Genomic DNA, 17,999 nt, shown 5'->3' on the forward strand with positions numbered 1-17,999 from the left:
TTTCCACAGTTGTAAAGTAGAAAAAACATAGGTAGTTTTGAGATACATCAGAAATTCAAAAAAAAATCTTCAATGATTACTACAAAAATCTCTATTCCCAGAAATATGAAAACCTGAAGGAAATGGACCAATATCTAGAAGGATGCCACCTTCCTAGACTCAACCAGAAAGAATTAGAAATCTTAAATACATCTATATCAACCACTGAAATAGCATCAACAATACGAAATCTACCTATAAAGAAAAGTCCAGGACCAGATGGCTTGACATCTGAATTCTATCAAACCTTTCAAGAGGAACCAGGACCTATATTATACAACCTTTTCCAAAGCATAGAAAAAAGAAGAAATACTTCCCAATACATTCTATGAGACAAGTATCACCCTGATACCCAAACCAGGAAAGGATCCAACAAAGAAAGAAAATTATAGACCAATATCATTAATGAATATTGATGCAAAAATATTCAATAAGATCTTAGCAAACAGAATTTAACAACACATCAAAAAAATTATTCACCATGATCAAGCTGGTTTTATTCCAGGGTTACAGGTTTGGTTCAACATACACAAATCTATAAATATAATACATTTCATCAATAAAATAAAAAACAAAGACCATATGATTATCTCAATTGATGCAGAAAAAGCCTTTGATAATAGCCAGCATCCTTTTATGATCAGAATTCTTAAGAAAATAGGCATACAATGGACATTTCTTAAACTGATAGAGGCCATCTACGGCAAACCCACAGTCAATATCATATTGAATGGTGTAAATGGAAAACATTCCACTCAGATCAGGAATGAGGCAAGTATGACCATCATCTCCACTGCTATTCAATATAGTAATTGAAGCCTTAGCCATAGCTATCAGGCAAGAGAAGGCGATCAAGGATATCCAAATAGGGTCAGAGAAGATTAAACTCTCACTCTTTGCTGATGATATAATCCTATACCTAGAAAATCCCAGGGACTCAACTTCAAAACTCTTACAAGTGATCAAGGAATACAGCAGTGTCCCAGGATACAAAATCAATACTTACAAGTCAGTAGCTTTTATATATGCCAACAATATTCAAGCTCAAGATATAGTCAAGGGCTCTATTCCTTTTATAATAGTGCCAAACAATATCTGGGAATTTACCTAACAAAGGATGTGAAAGACCTCCATAAAGAGAACTATGAAACCCTGAGAAAAGAAATAGCTGAAGATGTTAACAAATGGAAAAACATACCATGATCATGCCTGGGAAGAATTAACATTGTTAAAATGTCCATACTACCCAAAGCAATCTACAGATTTAATGTAATCCCCAATAAAGCACCATTATCGTCCTTCAAAGAACTTGAAAAAAATATTACTTCATTTTGTGTGGAATAAGAAAAAACCTCAAATAGCAAATAAATTACTCAGAAATAAGAACAAATCAGGAGGTATCACCTTACCAGACTTCAGGCTATACTATAAATCTATAGTGATCAAAACAGCATGGTACTGGCACAAAAACAGAGCAGTAGATTTATGGAACAGAATAGAGAACCAAGAGGTGAACCCCGCTTGTTGTCATTTGATCTTCAACAAGCCTATGAAAAATATTCATGGGGAAAAGACTCCCTATTTAACAAATGGTGAACTGGCTGGTAACCTTACAGAAAACTGAAACTGGACCCCACCTTTCACCATTAACAAAAATTGATTCTCACTGGATAGAAGATTTAAACTTAAATAAAACTATAAAAATACTAAAAGAGAGTACAGGGAAAACACTTGAAGAAATTGGCCTGTGAGAATATTTTATGAGAAGGACCCTCCCCACTCTGGCAATTGAAGCAACACCAAAAATATATTACTGGACTCTGATCAAACTAAAAAGATTTTGCATAACCAAGAGCACAGTAAGTAAAGCAAACAGACAACCTTCAGAATGGAAGAAGCTTTTTGTAAGTTATGCTTCTGACAAAGGTCTGATAACTAGAATCTACAGAGAACTCAAACTAATCAATAAGAAAAGAATAAATAACCCCACTTCTATGTGGGCAAGAGACTTGAACAGAAACTTCTCTGATTAAGACAGGCACATGGCCTACAAACACATGAAAAAAATCCTCATCGTCCTTAATCATCAGAGAAACGCAAATCAAAACTACTTTGAGAAATCATCTAACTTCAGTAAGATTAGCCCATATCACAAAATCCCAAAACTACAGATGTTGGCATGGATGTGGAGAGAAGGGAACTCTTCTACACTGCTGGTGGGAATGCATGCTAATACAACGTTTTTGGAAAGAAGTTTGGAGAACACTCAAGGAACTAAAAGTAGACCTCCCATTCAATCCTGCAATTCCTCTACTAGGTATATACCCAGATGATCAAAAATTATTTTACAATAAAGACATTTGCACCAGAATGTTTATTGCAGCCCAATTCATAATACGCAAGACATGGAAACAGCCCAAGAGCCCATCAACCCATGAATGGATTAAAAAATGTGGTATATGTACACCATGGAACACTATGCAGCCATAAAAAAAGATGAGACTTCACATTTTTTGTGTTTACCTGGATGGAGTTGGAACATATTAGTAAGTATCTCAAGAATGGAAAAAAAAAAAGTATCCAATATACTCAATACTACTGTAAAATCAATACATAGAGAGTAGAAGGGAAGAGGAGAGAGAGGGGAGGGGAGGAAGGATATGCGAGGAGGGAGGGTTTTGGGGGGGGACCTCACCTAATGTACATGATGCAAAAGTACATTTCAAAACTATAAAGGAATGAGTATAATTGTGATGGATGTGTTACTTAGTTCAATGTAAACATTTCACATTGTATATCGAAGCAGTACCCTGAACCCCATATATGCATCAATGTACAAAGTTATGAGTTAATAAAAAATAATTTTAAAAAATAAATAAATAAATAAATAAAATGTGGACAACGAATCTCTATGTAAAGGAATTAAAGATAGTTTAGGTCCTAACAACAAAAATCATAGGTAGTTTTGAAGATTTATCAAAGTAAGCCATATATAATACTTAAATGACATTCAATAGCTGTTTGTTTTTCTCTAATCTTATCAACAGTTTGTAATCATTAGGGATGAAATCATTTTTGAATAAGAGATTTTATTCAGATTACTTATAGAAATGTTATGAATTCCAGCAAATGCTCGTGACCATTCGATGTAGATGTATATGACATACACACTTAATATATCTGCGAAGTACTTAATGTCATTTAAACAATTTCACATCTTCCATCAAATACATGTATGTGGCATAACATCTGATCACTGTTTCTCACTGTGGATGTAACAGTAGCTAAAATACAGTTGGTGCCCAATAAATAATAACTGAATAAGCAATAAATTGATGAATTGCTTTCAGCTTTCTTAGTAATAAACAATAATGAAAAAGGTACTGGGATTGGAATAAAGGACTTCGATTTGAATTCCAGCTCAGTCACTTCCTACCTGTTTCACCCAGGGCAAGTTAACTGCTCTTTGCAAGCATCCTCGGCTAAAACACGGGGAAGCAAAAGCTTATTCCATATCGTTGTGCATGTCATACATAGCAGAACTCTGGGAGTCTGAGCCGAATCTGAAACATGGGGTTCATGCTCCATTATTTTGAGCATAAAACATTTCTGCATTTTGAAAATATGCCATTTCAGAGCAAGTATTAAGACATAATTTCTGAGCTTCTATGAATTATATTACCTATAGTCAAAATGGCAAAGTGCAGGGAAAGTCTCATCCATGCAGACTGCTTTTGAACTGCACTGTCTTCAGCATAAGAAGCCCTGGGGCCCCATTTATAATCATGGATAATTACTGGCTATCCTACTCAGAATCCAGAGTTGACTTTTTTTTTTGTTTCAATTCTAGCCCTCTGATCAACTATTCCAATGTCGTCACCAGTTATCCCACTTTCTCTTCTAACCAACTGCTACAAATGTTAATCTTCATCTCCTGACTCTTCCCTGCCATTGTTTCTTCTGACTCTTCTCATTTCCCCGTTAGGCCCTCAATGTTTAATGAGACCATTCGATCACCGTGCGCTTCCTTATGGTAAACGAGTCACATCCCATCAGTGCGCTGAGCGGAAAATGTGTGGTTCCATTGCTTTGAGTGCACCGGGTTTACACCCTAATTGGTAAAACAGTTTGTAGTGTGTTTGTTCTTCCAGATTTGGAGTCAAATGCAAATAAATATTAGATTGGGATTAGGAGAAGAAAAGCAACATGAAATGCTTAGCTGAGATCATCCGGCACCATGCCCATCTCGCATACGGCCTCACATTCAGTCCGGGGAGATGAGTGGGAGAGGAAAGGTGAGGCTTTTGCTCCAAGTCACACAGCCAGCAAGTACAGAAGCAGGAAATCAAGTCCTGGACCCTCCCATTCAGGACACCTCCGAGGATGACCAATTCAATAAAACTAAGCAGTCTCAACAGACTCAAAAACAAACTTTATACAGAAGCAAAAATAATGAATATGAAGCAAAAACTTGATAGATAGGAAGTAAGTCTTCATAGCATTGTTTCGTGTTAATGATATACAAGCAAAACAATCACTGTTAAATAAGCTCAATAAGAGAAGTGGCCAATTTCTCTGAAGTTTATACTACGTCCTCCCTCAGTATTGTGGTTCGGTTTTTGAAAACGGCAGCTTCAGGGAGACATTGTGCAACAGGTGCAAGAATAACATCACCTTATTATATGATTGTTAGGAAACTCTAGGAGCCCTCTGATTTATTAATTTAATATTATTGTATGTGACAATGAAATATTGTTGGAGATAATGTACCAACAATGCCTTCTGATTACAGCTTTCATATTCACAAAATCTCTTAAATTCATTTACCATCTCTAAATTTAACGTAGATGTGTGAGAGCAAAAATGTTTCTGAAGAAAACGGCACACATATTTCATATGGCCCTTTAAGTTGCCCCCAACGCTGAAATGCTTTATGGAAACAGTCACAGTTTGAAACAAACAAATGAAATTTAAAAAAAAAAGGAAAAAAGAAAAAGAAGAAAAGCAATCAAGTAACAAGGCTGTGGGCAATGGACCTGTGTCTAAATGCTTAGAAAAATTCAGTAAAGTACAACTTAGTTCTGGACTAAAAAGGTTTATAAACGTCTTTCTTAAATTGAGCAAATTACCAGCTATTTGGAAAGTACAATGTATTGGCTTTTGTTCAAAAGAGCAACATTTAATGCTGGCAACACTGCCAAATTCCTCCCTTCCTCTACTCCCCTTTTCTTAGAGAAAGTGATTAAGAGACCAATTCCCATGCCAGCTGGATGCTTCTGAGCATCAAAGGTCCTCTCTCAGGATTCAAAACTTGATATGGCTTAGAAACCACCATGCTAATAGATAACCTCCTCAACATTATAAATCTGAGCCACATGACCACATTAAAATTCTATCTCCTACTATCAATACCCTGTGGTTTATAAAGTACTGTTGACCGACCTCAGGGAGACGGCTGGAATGATACGAAAGTTCTGCTCCTGTTTGAGGAGTGAGCTACTCTTCCTAATTGAGGGTTATTCATACATAGCAATAGTCAATTCTCTCTACCTCTGTATCTTTATTGATTTCATTTAATTGAAGCCTTAAGAGAAAGAAAAAGGAGCTTCCATGAGTTAAAACAGAAAGAAAAAATGTTAAGAAGTCACAGTAGACATTTTGAACTATTCCTGGTATCTGTTGATTATAATTATGAAGAGCAAAAGCCTTTCTATATAATTTAAAACTTTGCATCTTCTTAAAATCAATTCTACATCTCAAAATTTTACAACTAGACCATTGCATTTCATTTTTTTCTGCTAATACCATAGTAACAGCTACATCTGAAATCTCAAGGTAGCATGCACACACATACACATGCAAACACACACAAAATAAAAGTTTAATCAAGGTATTTACATTACTGTGTAAAATTCCATATATTTCAATGTATTTCACTTTTAAAATATTTCCAGTAACTATTACATTTTCTTTAACACTCACTAGCAGATTTTGTCCTGAAAATTAAAGACCCTGAATATTTACAAGGTTCTGCAAGAATTACTTACGGCAGAAACTGTTGATCTACACATTCGATAATTACCGTTAGCATGAAGATTTAACATAATATTAAATATATTAGTTATTAAAATGTGAAAAAATTAAACTGAGAAACAAATGTATCTATTTCTTTATCCTTCCATTGATTTGCTAGTTGAACATTTAATGGACATTGGCCTAATACCATATATACGGGGTTCTATGATATCATCTTAGAAACAGATGAACAAGAGTTATACCACTGACAAACCCAGGTGTTTTTCCAGTCAAAATTAATATAGAAAAGAACAGAAGGTTAATTTTGGCAAAACGTACAATTATTTATATTGTTAAACGTCTTTAAGATCTTCCACATTTTTCTATAATTAGATACAGAGGGGTAATTAAAAAGCAATTTGATAATAATTATGGTTAGGTAGAAAAACCCTAGAATTCACTCTCTAGTAGTAGTAGAAGTTATCGTTTCCACTGGCTAATTCACAAAACAAAAATTGTGACAAAACAAAATGTGGCTTAATTAAAAAATTTCCTTAGAGAAGCAAAAAGTTACATGCTCCTAGGGAAAAACAGAGCAATAAATTTTATTTATCATGTACATAAAAAGTTTTAATGAAAAACTTTAATGAATCAGTAAGCCCTGAGGGAGATGGAATGGAGGGGATCAAGAAATTCAACTTCCTGCCCAATTCAGAAATCTTTTCTAGAGTATGCCTGAGAAAGGCAAACTTCATTAATAATGGTCTTAATTTAACATTTTTCCTACACAATTATGGAGAAATTCCATCATCTTGATGATGATCGTATATGCTGGAACCAGACACCTACATGACTGTCTTTCAGAAAGGGTTATGTAGAATTTAGGGGGAGGTCACCATATTATCTAATATTTAGTTAAGACGGTCTGTTTAAAAAAGAAAAAGTAAGACAAAACTCCGCTTAGCTCTTCAGTGCGAAGCATATGACATCTATAATGTCTTAACTTACACCACTTTGGAACAATGTATATTATTTCTAATCAAAAAGACTCACTGGTTTTAGAGACCAATTCCTCCAATACTCAGATACTTGAATCACAGGCATTGTTAGCATCAGATACTTCATAACTAGCAACTTTGATTAGCTCTTCAAATATTAAGGTACAATCATAAAATAAAGACCTTGAATTTTTATTGAATCTAGGAAGCAACACCAACACTATAGGAATTATCTTGGCATTTTGATTCGATACTCATTCTCATTTGCTTAGTCAAAAAAAATTATACAGTGTTATTAAATCTTGTTAATATTTATTCATTAACTTCATTTTCCATACATAGCAACACTGTATTTTTCCTACTTCAGTGGTTTATTAAATTATATAATTAATTCAATAGTTATTCATTTGATTTAATATACTCATCATAATCTGTACATGAGAAAACTTTAGTGTATTCATTTTTCTTTTCAATGTTGTTATGGTTTAATTTCTATGCATGTTTCCTTAAACAACTACTATATCCAGTGCTCGTGAGCCAAGACATTTACAGTGTCTTGGCCAAAACAGTCATTCAGATACTTTTAAAATCACCGAAAGTATTACTTTTCACAATGTGTCGATAAGGGTTCAACAAGCAACACTTAAACCATTCTGGCTATTTAAAATCTAGGGGATTTAATGCAAGACATGTATCAGATAGGGAACACAATCACGGAGAAGCCAAACTGATGGTGTGGGGTAAACCAGTGGTAGGAACAGCAGGAAGACTCTGCTGCTCCTGGTTGGAGGAATAACCCGACTAGGCAGCCAAGAGCAGCCCCAGAGGGAGTTATCAGGCAGAAGCTAGAACCAGACGGTCCTGATGGAACATGGATCCCCTGCTGGACTCTGCCTGAAACAATGAAGGAAGGGAGAAATTCCCAGGTCTACCACTTCATCATGTCTTCCCTTCTCCCAAACCACTTTCTACCGGCCAACTACTGCCTGAAGACAGGTGACAGGAAAGACTGGGAGTGCAGCCTGGAGGATCCACCCCACTGCCTGTTCCAACAACACAGAACAGCAGGAGAACAAAGGCTGTGTCAGATCAGTCAGGCCACGGACTGACACACACCATGAGGTGAACAACGCGAACTTTCTTTAGAAGTCACATATTGCAGAATTAACTCATTCCATGGAGTCATTTAATTTAAAGCCCATCTATTAAAAATAAGTAGTTCATCAACCCACTTTTTCAAAGATTTATACAACCACATGGGGCTTTTCAATTCTTCTAAACTCAAAAGATGGGGCCAAAATAAATCTATCTAGAAAAATTGAATTTAAAATATAATACAACCTCTATGGGAAGAAGTATGGGGACTTCTCCATAAAAGTGGACTTTCCATTTGATCCTGCAATTCCATTACTAGGGATCTACCCAGCAGAAAAATACACCATTTTACCACAAGAACATCTGCACTAGAATGTTTACTGTAGCTCCAGGCATTGCCAAGATGTGGAATCAACCCAGGTGCCCATGAACCCATGAACGTTTTAACAAACTGTGGTATATCTATACCATGGAGTAGTATTCAGCTATAGAAAAGACACAGACATTATGTCTTTTGTTTACCTGGATGGAGTTGAAACACATTCTTCTTAGGGAAGTATCACAAGAAGGGAAAAAAAATATCCAATGTACTCAATACTAATATGAAACCAATATATAAACAACTACAGGCCCACGTGAAAGAAAAACATAAGAGGGAAAGAGAAAGGAGGAGGAGGGAGAGTGAGTGGTGAGATCTCACTTAATCCGATACAACAATGTTTAGGAATAACTCCACAGAAAATATGAGAATCTCCAATGACAGTTTAAGAGTACAAACTAATTAATTTGCCCCAGCATTTTTCTAGTATTTTAATTGTACTCATACAGAAATCATGTATTTTATTGTAACAAGTAGTATGCATTCAAACCAAAACTAATTAATGTTGTCTAATCAAAAGGCAAAATGTATTGTACAGACAGGCTGAAATATAACAAATACCTGTCATATAGATTTACAAAGATGCTTGCAAAATTTCATAGCTTCCAATGGGGTAGAAATTGGACCTGTGCTCTACGCAAAAGTGTTCCTCCATTTTACAATCTCAAAGTAGAATGTCATAGAATTTCCATCAAATCTATTGCATTAAAATGACAAAGTTGTGTTCAACTTTGCTAAGGTAAAAGAAGATATCACAATTAAAGAAAGAATCTTTCTTCCTTCAATTAAAACATGATAAGCAGATAATAGGATATTTTGAATTCCTATCAGGGAGGCTGCTAAAAATGTACAAAATTCATAAGATGGGTTGAAAAAGAAAACAGATGGAAAATATTAGTTTTTAAATGACATGTGTTTTTTAAATATGTAGATTCAGGGAAGATGCTAACAAGGATGTTCATAGTATTGTTTCCAAAGAACAGTAAGTATGTCTGACAGTCTGACATATTTACATAATGATGTTTGTTAATAAAAGAACTAATTCACGTTAAAGTTTAAGTGCAAAAATAAACCTTAAAAAGTCATCTGAAAGTTGCGTATTGAACTAGAGCAGGGTTACATTTTCCTCAGTTCTCCAGCTCTAGAATCTCTGGGTCCTGAAGTGTAACCAATGTGACTCTAGCATTACCTGCTATGTCTTTCCATGACACATTAACTGAGATCTTCCAGGTACTACAAAGCACAGCTTGAAGAACAGAGAAAAAGTTAATGTCACCACACAAAGATTACCAAGTTTTGTTAAAAATAATATATGCAAAATCTATATTTAATAAATTAATGAAAATAATTTGTATATGTAGCAAATTATAATGTACGTTAGACCTTGCATCTGGATAATTCCAAAGTTTAAGTTAAGGAGATATCAAACATTACTACCTCGGATATATGCATCATTAAATACTTCATCAAGAAAGCCCAAATAATTCAAGTGAATCTTTCAGAGATTTAGCAGTGAATGACATTACTTAAAAAGGGCGTCCTGACATTTAATATATGGCTTCACTAACCTTAAACAGTAAAGTTAACATGGTAAGGATGTTAAAATTATTTAATTCTTTTAAAAAAAATCCTTCTAAAAGAAGCGATGTTCATATTGTTAGTGGAATTTCATTATAAGTCTTCCTGTAAGCTGAACAGAGATGATTTATAAAATGATAGTTAGTAAAAACAGAATGGGTTTTATAACTCCATTTAAGGAAAGTTTTGTTTTTCTTGATTTTCTTCTCAAAAACAGACATTCTGACACTTATGAGATAGAAACGTACCATTTGACCTTTAAACTTCTGTTTCATTAATGTAACCACAGGCAACGGAGTCAGTGACTGGCATGTTTGCACGTTAAGGCCTTTACCACTTAAAGTTATTTGATAACTTACGCCACTATTTGCTTTTTACTTGAAACACTTTGAGAAAATATGTTCCTTTAAAAATAGAATATATTGTGGAAAGCCTGATAAATAGTATCATGTAATTCAGTTAAGTGTTCTCCTGAGCATTACCCTCATGTACTTTGATGGGCAAGGGATCTATGTTTAAAGGACAGATGTTTGTTTGTTTTTTTATTGTTGGGGATTCATTGAGGGTACAATAAGCCAGGTCACACTGATTGCAATTGTTAGGTAAAGTCCCTCTTGCAATCATGTCTTGCCCCCATAAAGTGTGACACACACCAAGATGTTTTGTTTGTTTTGTTTTCATTGGAATACCATCAAATATGATTTTAAGTATACTAAATAAACACGTAATACAACCGTGACATTACTCTTGATGAATAATATTTCAACCAAGTAGCCTATACTCAGTCCTTAAGCTCCATTCTACATTGGTCCCTGAGCACAGCAAATGCGTGCTGCAGAAGAGTCAAGAAAAAATAACTGACAACATCTAACACGGTTTTTAATGAACACAGCATCTATTGCAAATAAATATGTTAAATAAGTTTAAAACCTATGGACAATGCATTTCTACATGTATTTTTACTTTTGCTCAACAATTGACTACTTCCTAGAAAATTAAAATTATGATGCACAAGTTGCTTAGGGTAAAAAGTGATGTAGACCAAATTTCAAATTCATATGGCCAAAAGTAATTATTTAAAAACCAATGGGGTAGAGACATTATTGAGAAGAGACAGGTTATGTTATCTTTAAGAAGTTTCAAAGTCAAAAGTTCCCTACAATAAGACATTACAAAACTCAAGATCTAACACAGAAATGGATGAGGTGCAGTGCACACCAAGTTAACAAGGAATGCATCAAACCAGCCACACTGGAAAGACACGGTCCCCACACGTGAGGGAAGCTTCCTCGACGGAAGCAGTGAGAACATTAAATACAGATCTCCTGGAAGAAAAATGGGGGTCGGGCTATTCTAATTAACCACAGTATTTATGAGATTGTTCTTAGAGAACACAATGCCAAGATGTATCATGGCAAGAGAAGTAGTCTACCAAATCCTTAAGATTGAAAAGGGTAAAGCTCCTTACAAATAAGCAGTACGCTGCTACAAACATATATTGCAGCTCCCCTTGGACCCGTCTGCAGCCTCTGAATAGTGTGTAGTCTTTACCACTTTTGCTCAAACTTGTAAAAGAAACTTAATAAAAAAGTAAATATGGGTTACTTTACATCCTGTATGCGACAAAGAGCTCATCAATCTTGCTAAAAATAATTTAACTGTGTTATAACAAAAAATATTTATTACTTGAATGAACATTTAGTACCATTTTGTATTCACAACAGAGATAAATGTGTGCTATAAAACACGTGGTTAATGTACATTATAAAGTCTAACAGAATTCCCAGCAAATATGGACTCATGTCTAGAAAGGCACAAGTCCTATACCACACCCACATCATTAAATTGAAACATGTTGCCTGATTGAAGCAGAAACATAGCCCACCACTCTCTTTCACCTGAAACAACCATGTACACTGATTTTGTGCCATTCACACTTAGAAGTCAACTACCACCCAGTGGAGAGAGAGGAAATCTTTCAGGGAGACGTAGGGAGAAGGAAGGGTGATGGGAAATGGAAGAATAGGGTGTTCAGCCTTGTTTAGATGGGAGCACTGCTGATCATCAATTTATATTTTCATGAGAAATAAAATGTTTCCAGAAGCTCACTCTGCACTGTGGCTTACGGGTAAAATCTAGCTATGGACGCTCTTAGTGACAAACTATTTCAATGTTCAAGCTTAGAGAACAGAAGCACCGAAGAGAGGGGAAGGAAAAGAAGTAAAACTAAAGACAAGAAGCAGGGAAGGGAGAGGGAATAGCTGGAGAGAGCTAGAGGAGAGGTGCCCTGTACACATGTGTGAGTGACAGCGTGGGGAAGAGAGCAGTGCGTGCCTTTAAACAGTGACAGAATCGGAATGTGAAAGTGGTCGTGAGGGCCTGAGTGCCAGGCAGGTGAGGGTGTGAGGGAGCGTGGGAGAGAGACGGAAAGTGTTCATGAAAACCAGATTGACCAGGGTGGGAAAATGGTAGCGGAGAGGAGTGTGAGCACGCCCGGGTGTATGACAGGGCCGGGAGAGGGTCCAGGAGAGAAAACGCAGACGGGAATCCAAAGAGGAAGACAAGACAGAGTAACAGGGAAAACATGGGGAAAGGGGAGGAGGAAGAGGGTTCAGTAAGAGGATCAGAAATGACAGCGGTGAGATGTTTTAAAAAGAGGAGAAAATAAAAAGAGATACGGAACAGAGAGAAAATACAACCGGGTGAGAAGAGGACCTGGCGGGAAAAGGGAGCAATAAGGGGATGGAGAAAACGGGAAAAGAGAGGAAGGATTAAACAGAGAAGGGAGAAAAGGGGAAAGGCAATAAAACCGAAAAGCAAGCAACTGGACCTAAGTACCCAGTTGATACAAGTGAGAGGGAAAATAAAAGGGAACAGAGAGCCAGCAGTTTGAAAAAGTCGCTTTTGCTGGAGTAAAACAGAAACAACCCCCATAAACTTGTGGAGAGTCCCCCACGCCAGTCAACAGAGACCTTGAGAGTCGAGTTTCCAAGTGGCACCTGCCCCTCCTTCCAGACCTGACACTCCACTCGTCCCCGGGCTACTTGGCGCCCTGGCAAAGTGCTTGAGCATCACGCGTCCAGCTGCCACCTGCCCCAGCACACACCTGGGCTGGAGAGATGGGGTCTCTCCGGGCGGAGCACCCGCGCTGCGGAAGGCAGAGGGGGTGGAAAGAGAGACAGACAGGCAGCCCGAGACAAGTACGAACGCGCGCCGTCCTCCTACCTAAGCACCGCCGTGTCCCCCTTCCTGACCATCATGTTGTCCACGGCGGCCCAGGGGAAGTCCACGCTCTGTCCGGCCGGGAGGCAGGAGGGCAGCAGGCAGCACAGGCTGAGCAGCACGGCCGCCAGCCACTGGTTGGAGCAACAAGCGCCCTGCACCAACAGCATCATGTCCATCCCTGCGAGGGCTGCTCGCTCTCCAGCAGCCTGCAGCTCGCGCTCCCCACCCCCTGGAGCTGGCGAGTCTTCCCGGGAACCAGGCGGCGCGCCACAGGATTTTTTTTTTTTTTTTTGGTGGGTGGGTGGGTTTCTTTCTTTCCCTCTTCCTAGTTGTTGGGTGTTGTTTCTCTCTCTCTCTCTTTTTTTCCTTCTCTTTTTTCTTATTTGCCTCCCCTCCTCCTCCTCCTCTGCGCCGGCCCTCCCTCCCTCCCCTCCCACCCCCTGGCACCACAGGACACCTCCTCTCGGTTGCTTTTGGCCGCGTCCGGAGCGTGTCTAATGCTCGGCGGCTCGCACACCATCTAGCGAGGAGGCGAGCGCGCCGGCGGCGGCGGGAGGAGGCGCGGCGGCGGCTGCAATCGCGGCGGCGGCGGCGGCAGCGCGGGGCGCAGCGGCGGCCGCGGCCCCGGAGCTCGCGCGCGTTGCCAAGCGGCCGTTTCCTTAGCAACCCCGCCCGCGGACCGGGGATGGAGAAAGTGGGGGGCGGATACAGAGGGGGGAAGCAAAGAAAGAATAGAGAAAAACAATAAAGAAAGGCAACGAGAGGAAAAAATCAGGAGTTATATCCCAAGGATGCGAGCTGGGTGACCGGCGGAGGCCGGCGGGCTGCAGGGTCCCTGCCGGGCGAGCGGAGCCGGGGCCGGCCGAGCGCCGAGCGCGGGGACGCGGCGACGCGGGGCGATCCCTGCCCCGCGCCTTTTACCTCAGGAGGCCCCGTAAGTTAAAGTCCCCCAAGTTGCGCTCGGCGCCATCATGACGCCGGCGACTGGGACTTGTGTTTTTTGGTTTGTTTTCTTTTAATCTCGCGGCGGAGACCCAGCTACAGTTAACACGAGGCCAACTAGTTGTCTCTTTAGCGTTTTTCGGGGCTAGGGAGGGAAGGTGGCGGGACGCTGCTTTCTGCGGGGACACGAAGGGCTGCGAGGCCTTGCGCTGGTGCAGCTGGCGTGTCCCTTGCGGCAGCCACTGTGGATTGGAACACCCCCGTCTCTGCGCGTGTTGACATTAAGTTGTGTCTGTGCAGGGGGAGTGCGTGTGGTCAGCACGGCGCGTGTAGGGTAGTGTGTGCAGCACCCGCGCCAGATGCGCGCGCGGCTGTGCACGAGCCGTCTGTGCTTGCGCAGCCTGCGCACGCGCGGGCGGTGCACGCGCGAGCCCCGTGCACGCCGCGCGCAGGCGCGCTGGGCTGGCCGAGCTGGGACGCAGAGTCGGGCAGAGACCGGCAGAGACTGCAATCCAGCGCTTTAATTGTGCGGAGCCCGGCGGCTAGGTTATGTAAGAGGCCGTTTAACCCGTTTGAGCCTATCAGGCGGAATGATCTGCGCATCCGAATCGAGGCAGGGCAGAGTCATCAGCCTGAACGAGGCACAGGGTTATATTTTTTAACAACGTTCCCACCGGGTCGAGCAGGCTCGTTCCTGTGCGGCCGCCATCCACGCTCTCCGCGCCGCAGCCCCCTGAGCCGCTGCCCCGGCCCAGGGCAGAATGGGATGCTGGGCATGGGGCAGCCCCTTACCCCTTTTTTCTTCTTTTCTTCTCGAGCTCAATGCCAAATTCCAGACCCTAAGCTATTCTGGGCCATTTGCTAATCGATGCGAGAACCTAGGCTGGAATCGATAGCAGTTATGCCAATCAGTCTTGTTCAGTGAGGAGTTTGGGAAGGAGAGCAGGAAAGTGGAGGAGAGAAACGAGTAATTAAAAAACAAGCCCCGCCTCCCTTCCTTTCTCTACCCATCCCCCTTTAGAAGTCTTTGCAGATTTTCTTTAGTGGACCCCAGTACTTCTTTCCTTGGAGAAAATAAATAAAGCAACCCCTCTCACATCCCTAACTCGTTTTCTGCAATGCTAGCGGGGTCCTCTGGCCAAGCGCACCGAAACAGTAATCTCTGCAGGGGTCAGCATACGCTGCCTCCCTAGACTGAGCTCTTTCTGAGGCAGGCAGGGAGTCATTTTGTTGGATGGTAGAGGTGCTCGGAGTGATTTTTATCACCATGCGTGAGGATGTATGGGGATAGGGAAGGGTTCCCATCACCTGTGCCCACCCAGACTGACTGATCGAAGAACCCCTAAAGGGCTGAACTAACACCCAACCAAGGCTCCGCAGTTAACCAGTCATTTGCAGCAGGAGTTACTGTTATTAGTATTCAAGCTTAACTCTCGAAGCCAGCTCAGAAACTGAGAGTGCAGTAGTATTCAACTGCATTTTGAAACATCAATAAAATGTTAGTCATTTGCGGATGAATGAAAACATTTTCTTTACCGTCTGGTATGCTAGGGAAATAATTGTCAAATGACAGACTCTTGCTAATATTGATGCCAGATACCTAGATAACACTGTCTTCTTGTTAACTGCGTTTTTGGCTCTTGTGTGGAACACTGATGGATAAAGCTTAAAATCATCCGGGGCAAACCCGGGATTAGAAGAATTGACATGTCACGTAGCTGAGCAGAACTATGCGGTGTATTTCGCTGGTTCCCACTGAGGAGAAGACGACCCTGCTTCTGCGTCGTGACTGTGTTCAGTGTTATTTTGTGCAGGGATGGGAATGCCAGCGTTTTCTAGTACAAGCTCTGAAGAGCATCCTTTCCTAACTGCTGTTTCCCAGAGATCTGACATCTTCAGTGGCCACGGGGGAGAGGGCGGGTGACAGGGAAGGAGGAGGGATTTCTGTGACCAGGGATGGAGCTCTGGAGCAGTTTTAATATGTACAACAACCCTTCAGGCTTGTAAACGGAAACTGCAGCCACTTCTTTTAAAGACAAAGAGTTTCTTTTCCTTACTCTGCTTTCTAAACTTGCATTTCACTGATCATAATGCTCTTAACTGTCACAGAACCCATTCAAAGGAAGCAATGATGAAACTTAGTTTATAATGTCTGGACCATTGGAGAGATATCTACAGTTAGGTCACTGCCACTTAAAGTGAGTGCAGGAATTTGGGTGAGACAGTCTCTTACACTGTGCATTTCTGCTAGTCCTCTGATGACAGACGAAAAATGAATAGAAAAGGTTTTATGGCGTTCCTTTTTCTGGACATTTTGAAGGGCATATATCTGAGAGGCTTTTACATGTTTCCAATAATTGCTTTTGAGGACCTACAGTTCTTCCAAGCAAAGGCTTCAATCCAGGTTGTTTTGGCTCCTTTTGAGGGAAAGCAAGAACAAAAGCGAACAATAACAAACAGCTCAGGATTTCAGGAGCGCACAGTTACTTTAAAATTGTGTAAAGTAACGATAATAGGTAATAGCATTGTTTTAAACGTTTTAGAGGTGAAGATAGAAGTGGGTATAATGGGATGCTCCCTTGGTCAGAGCTTTTAGGAACTGAGAATTGAAATTAATAACTACCTCCTTTATAATCTTGTTCCTTTATTTCATTTTTGAAGCTCAACTGCTAATATTTGAAGAAATGTAACAAGCAGTTTGGAGTTAGTTTGGAAGGAAAGAGGTGAAGCCTGGTGGTGATAGCTGATTATTCCAACTGTCTGGACTGGGTTCCACCTCTGCTTTTCATACCCTAGTTCCTGTATTCTGAACTATTCAAGGATTGGATAGAAAAGGTAATGTTATAAGGAGGTTTCTTCAGCTTCCTTAATTTAATAAGCTCAATGTTTGTTCAACAGTGGGTACAAATAAAGCCAGTACTATAGAAAAAAGAATATAAATGTGCCTTTGTTTATTGGTAGTGAGTAAATCCAGCTTCCTCTTTCACGTTATTACTGTCCGGGAATGAGAAGTTTTAGGCAAAATAGGTCCCAGGATCTAAAGGACTAAGTAAAGAGATCACTTGTAATTCCTGAAGGAGGCAGACAGGGAGCCCGAATAAACTGGACAGATACGGACATACAGCTGTCGAACTTGATCCATAATTAATTCTCCCTTTGAATTAAGCTTAAGCTTAGGGTACCCTGCCAACCAAAATTGACCTGTAGTGATGAATTTCAAGTCAGTGTGAGGAACAGAAGGCTCAGGAAAACTGTAGGGAGAGGAGAAACATACAGTGATGGGAAGATTTCTCAGTTTAGGCATTTCTTAGTCTTTCTACGTTTTGATCTAGCTAATTCATTTTTTGGTGGGGACTGCCTTGTGTATTGGGAGATGTTTATCAGCATTCCTGGCTGTAGCCACTAGTCACCAGTGACACTGGTAGATGTGAGTAGTTGTGATAACTACAATTTCCCTAAATATTGCTAAATTGACAAGGGGCTCAAAATTAAAAAAAAAAAATAACGAACTTACCGTATTTGCTTTTCAAATGAAATAATAAAGGAGATTTGTGATCAAAAATATGTTTAACTTCCACAGCTACAAAAATAGTTCCTTGTCACAGATGCAGCCTGTACATTCACCTGCTGTGTGATTGAGTAGCCCAGGTCACCACATATGCAATGAATTTAATGGATGACCACATCGAAATGTCTGTCTGTGATTTCTTCATGGACTGTAGGAGACT

At 40.0% G+C, this 17,999-nt stretch overlaps 1 protein-coding gene across 1 annotated transcript in view; it reads right to left on the reverse strand.

The window, feature by feature from the left end:
* The window catches only part of NEGR1 (neuronal growth regulator 1), an 837,414-nt gene extending 823,698 nt beyond the window's left edge, over nucleotides 1-13,716 (reverse strand). The window contains exon 1 of the mRNA XM_053592246.1: nucleotides 13,330-13,716. Coding sequence (XP_053448221.1) covers nucleotides 13,330-13,505 — 176 coding nt within the window. The 5' untranslated portion in view covers nucleotides 13,506-13,716. The remainder of the gene's footprint in view (nucleotides 1-13,329) is intronic.
* Nucleotides 13,717-17,999: the final 4,283 nt, after the last annotated feature.

Source organism: Nycticebus coucang, chromosome 5 (genome assembly GCF_027406575.1).
Source record: "Nycticebus coucang isolate mNycCou1 chromosome 5, mNycCou1.pri, whole genome shotgun sequence".
NCBI lineage: Eukaryota > Metazoa > Chordata > Mammalia > Primates > Lorisidae > Nycticebus > Nycticebus coucang.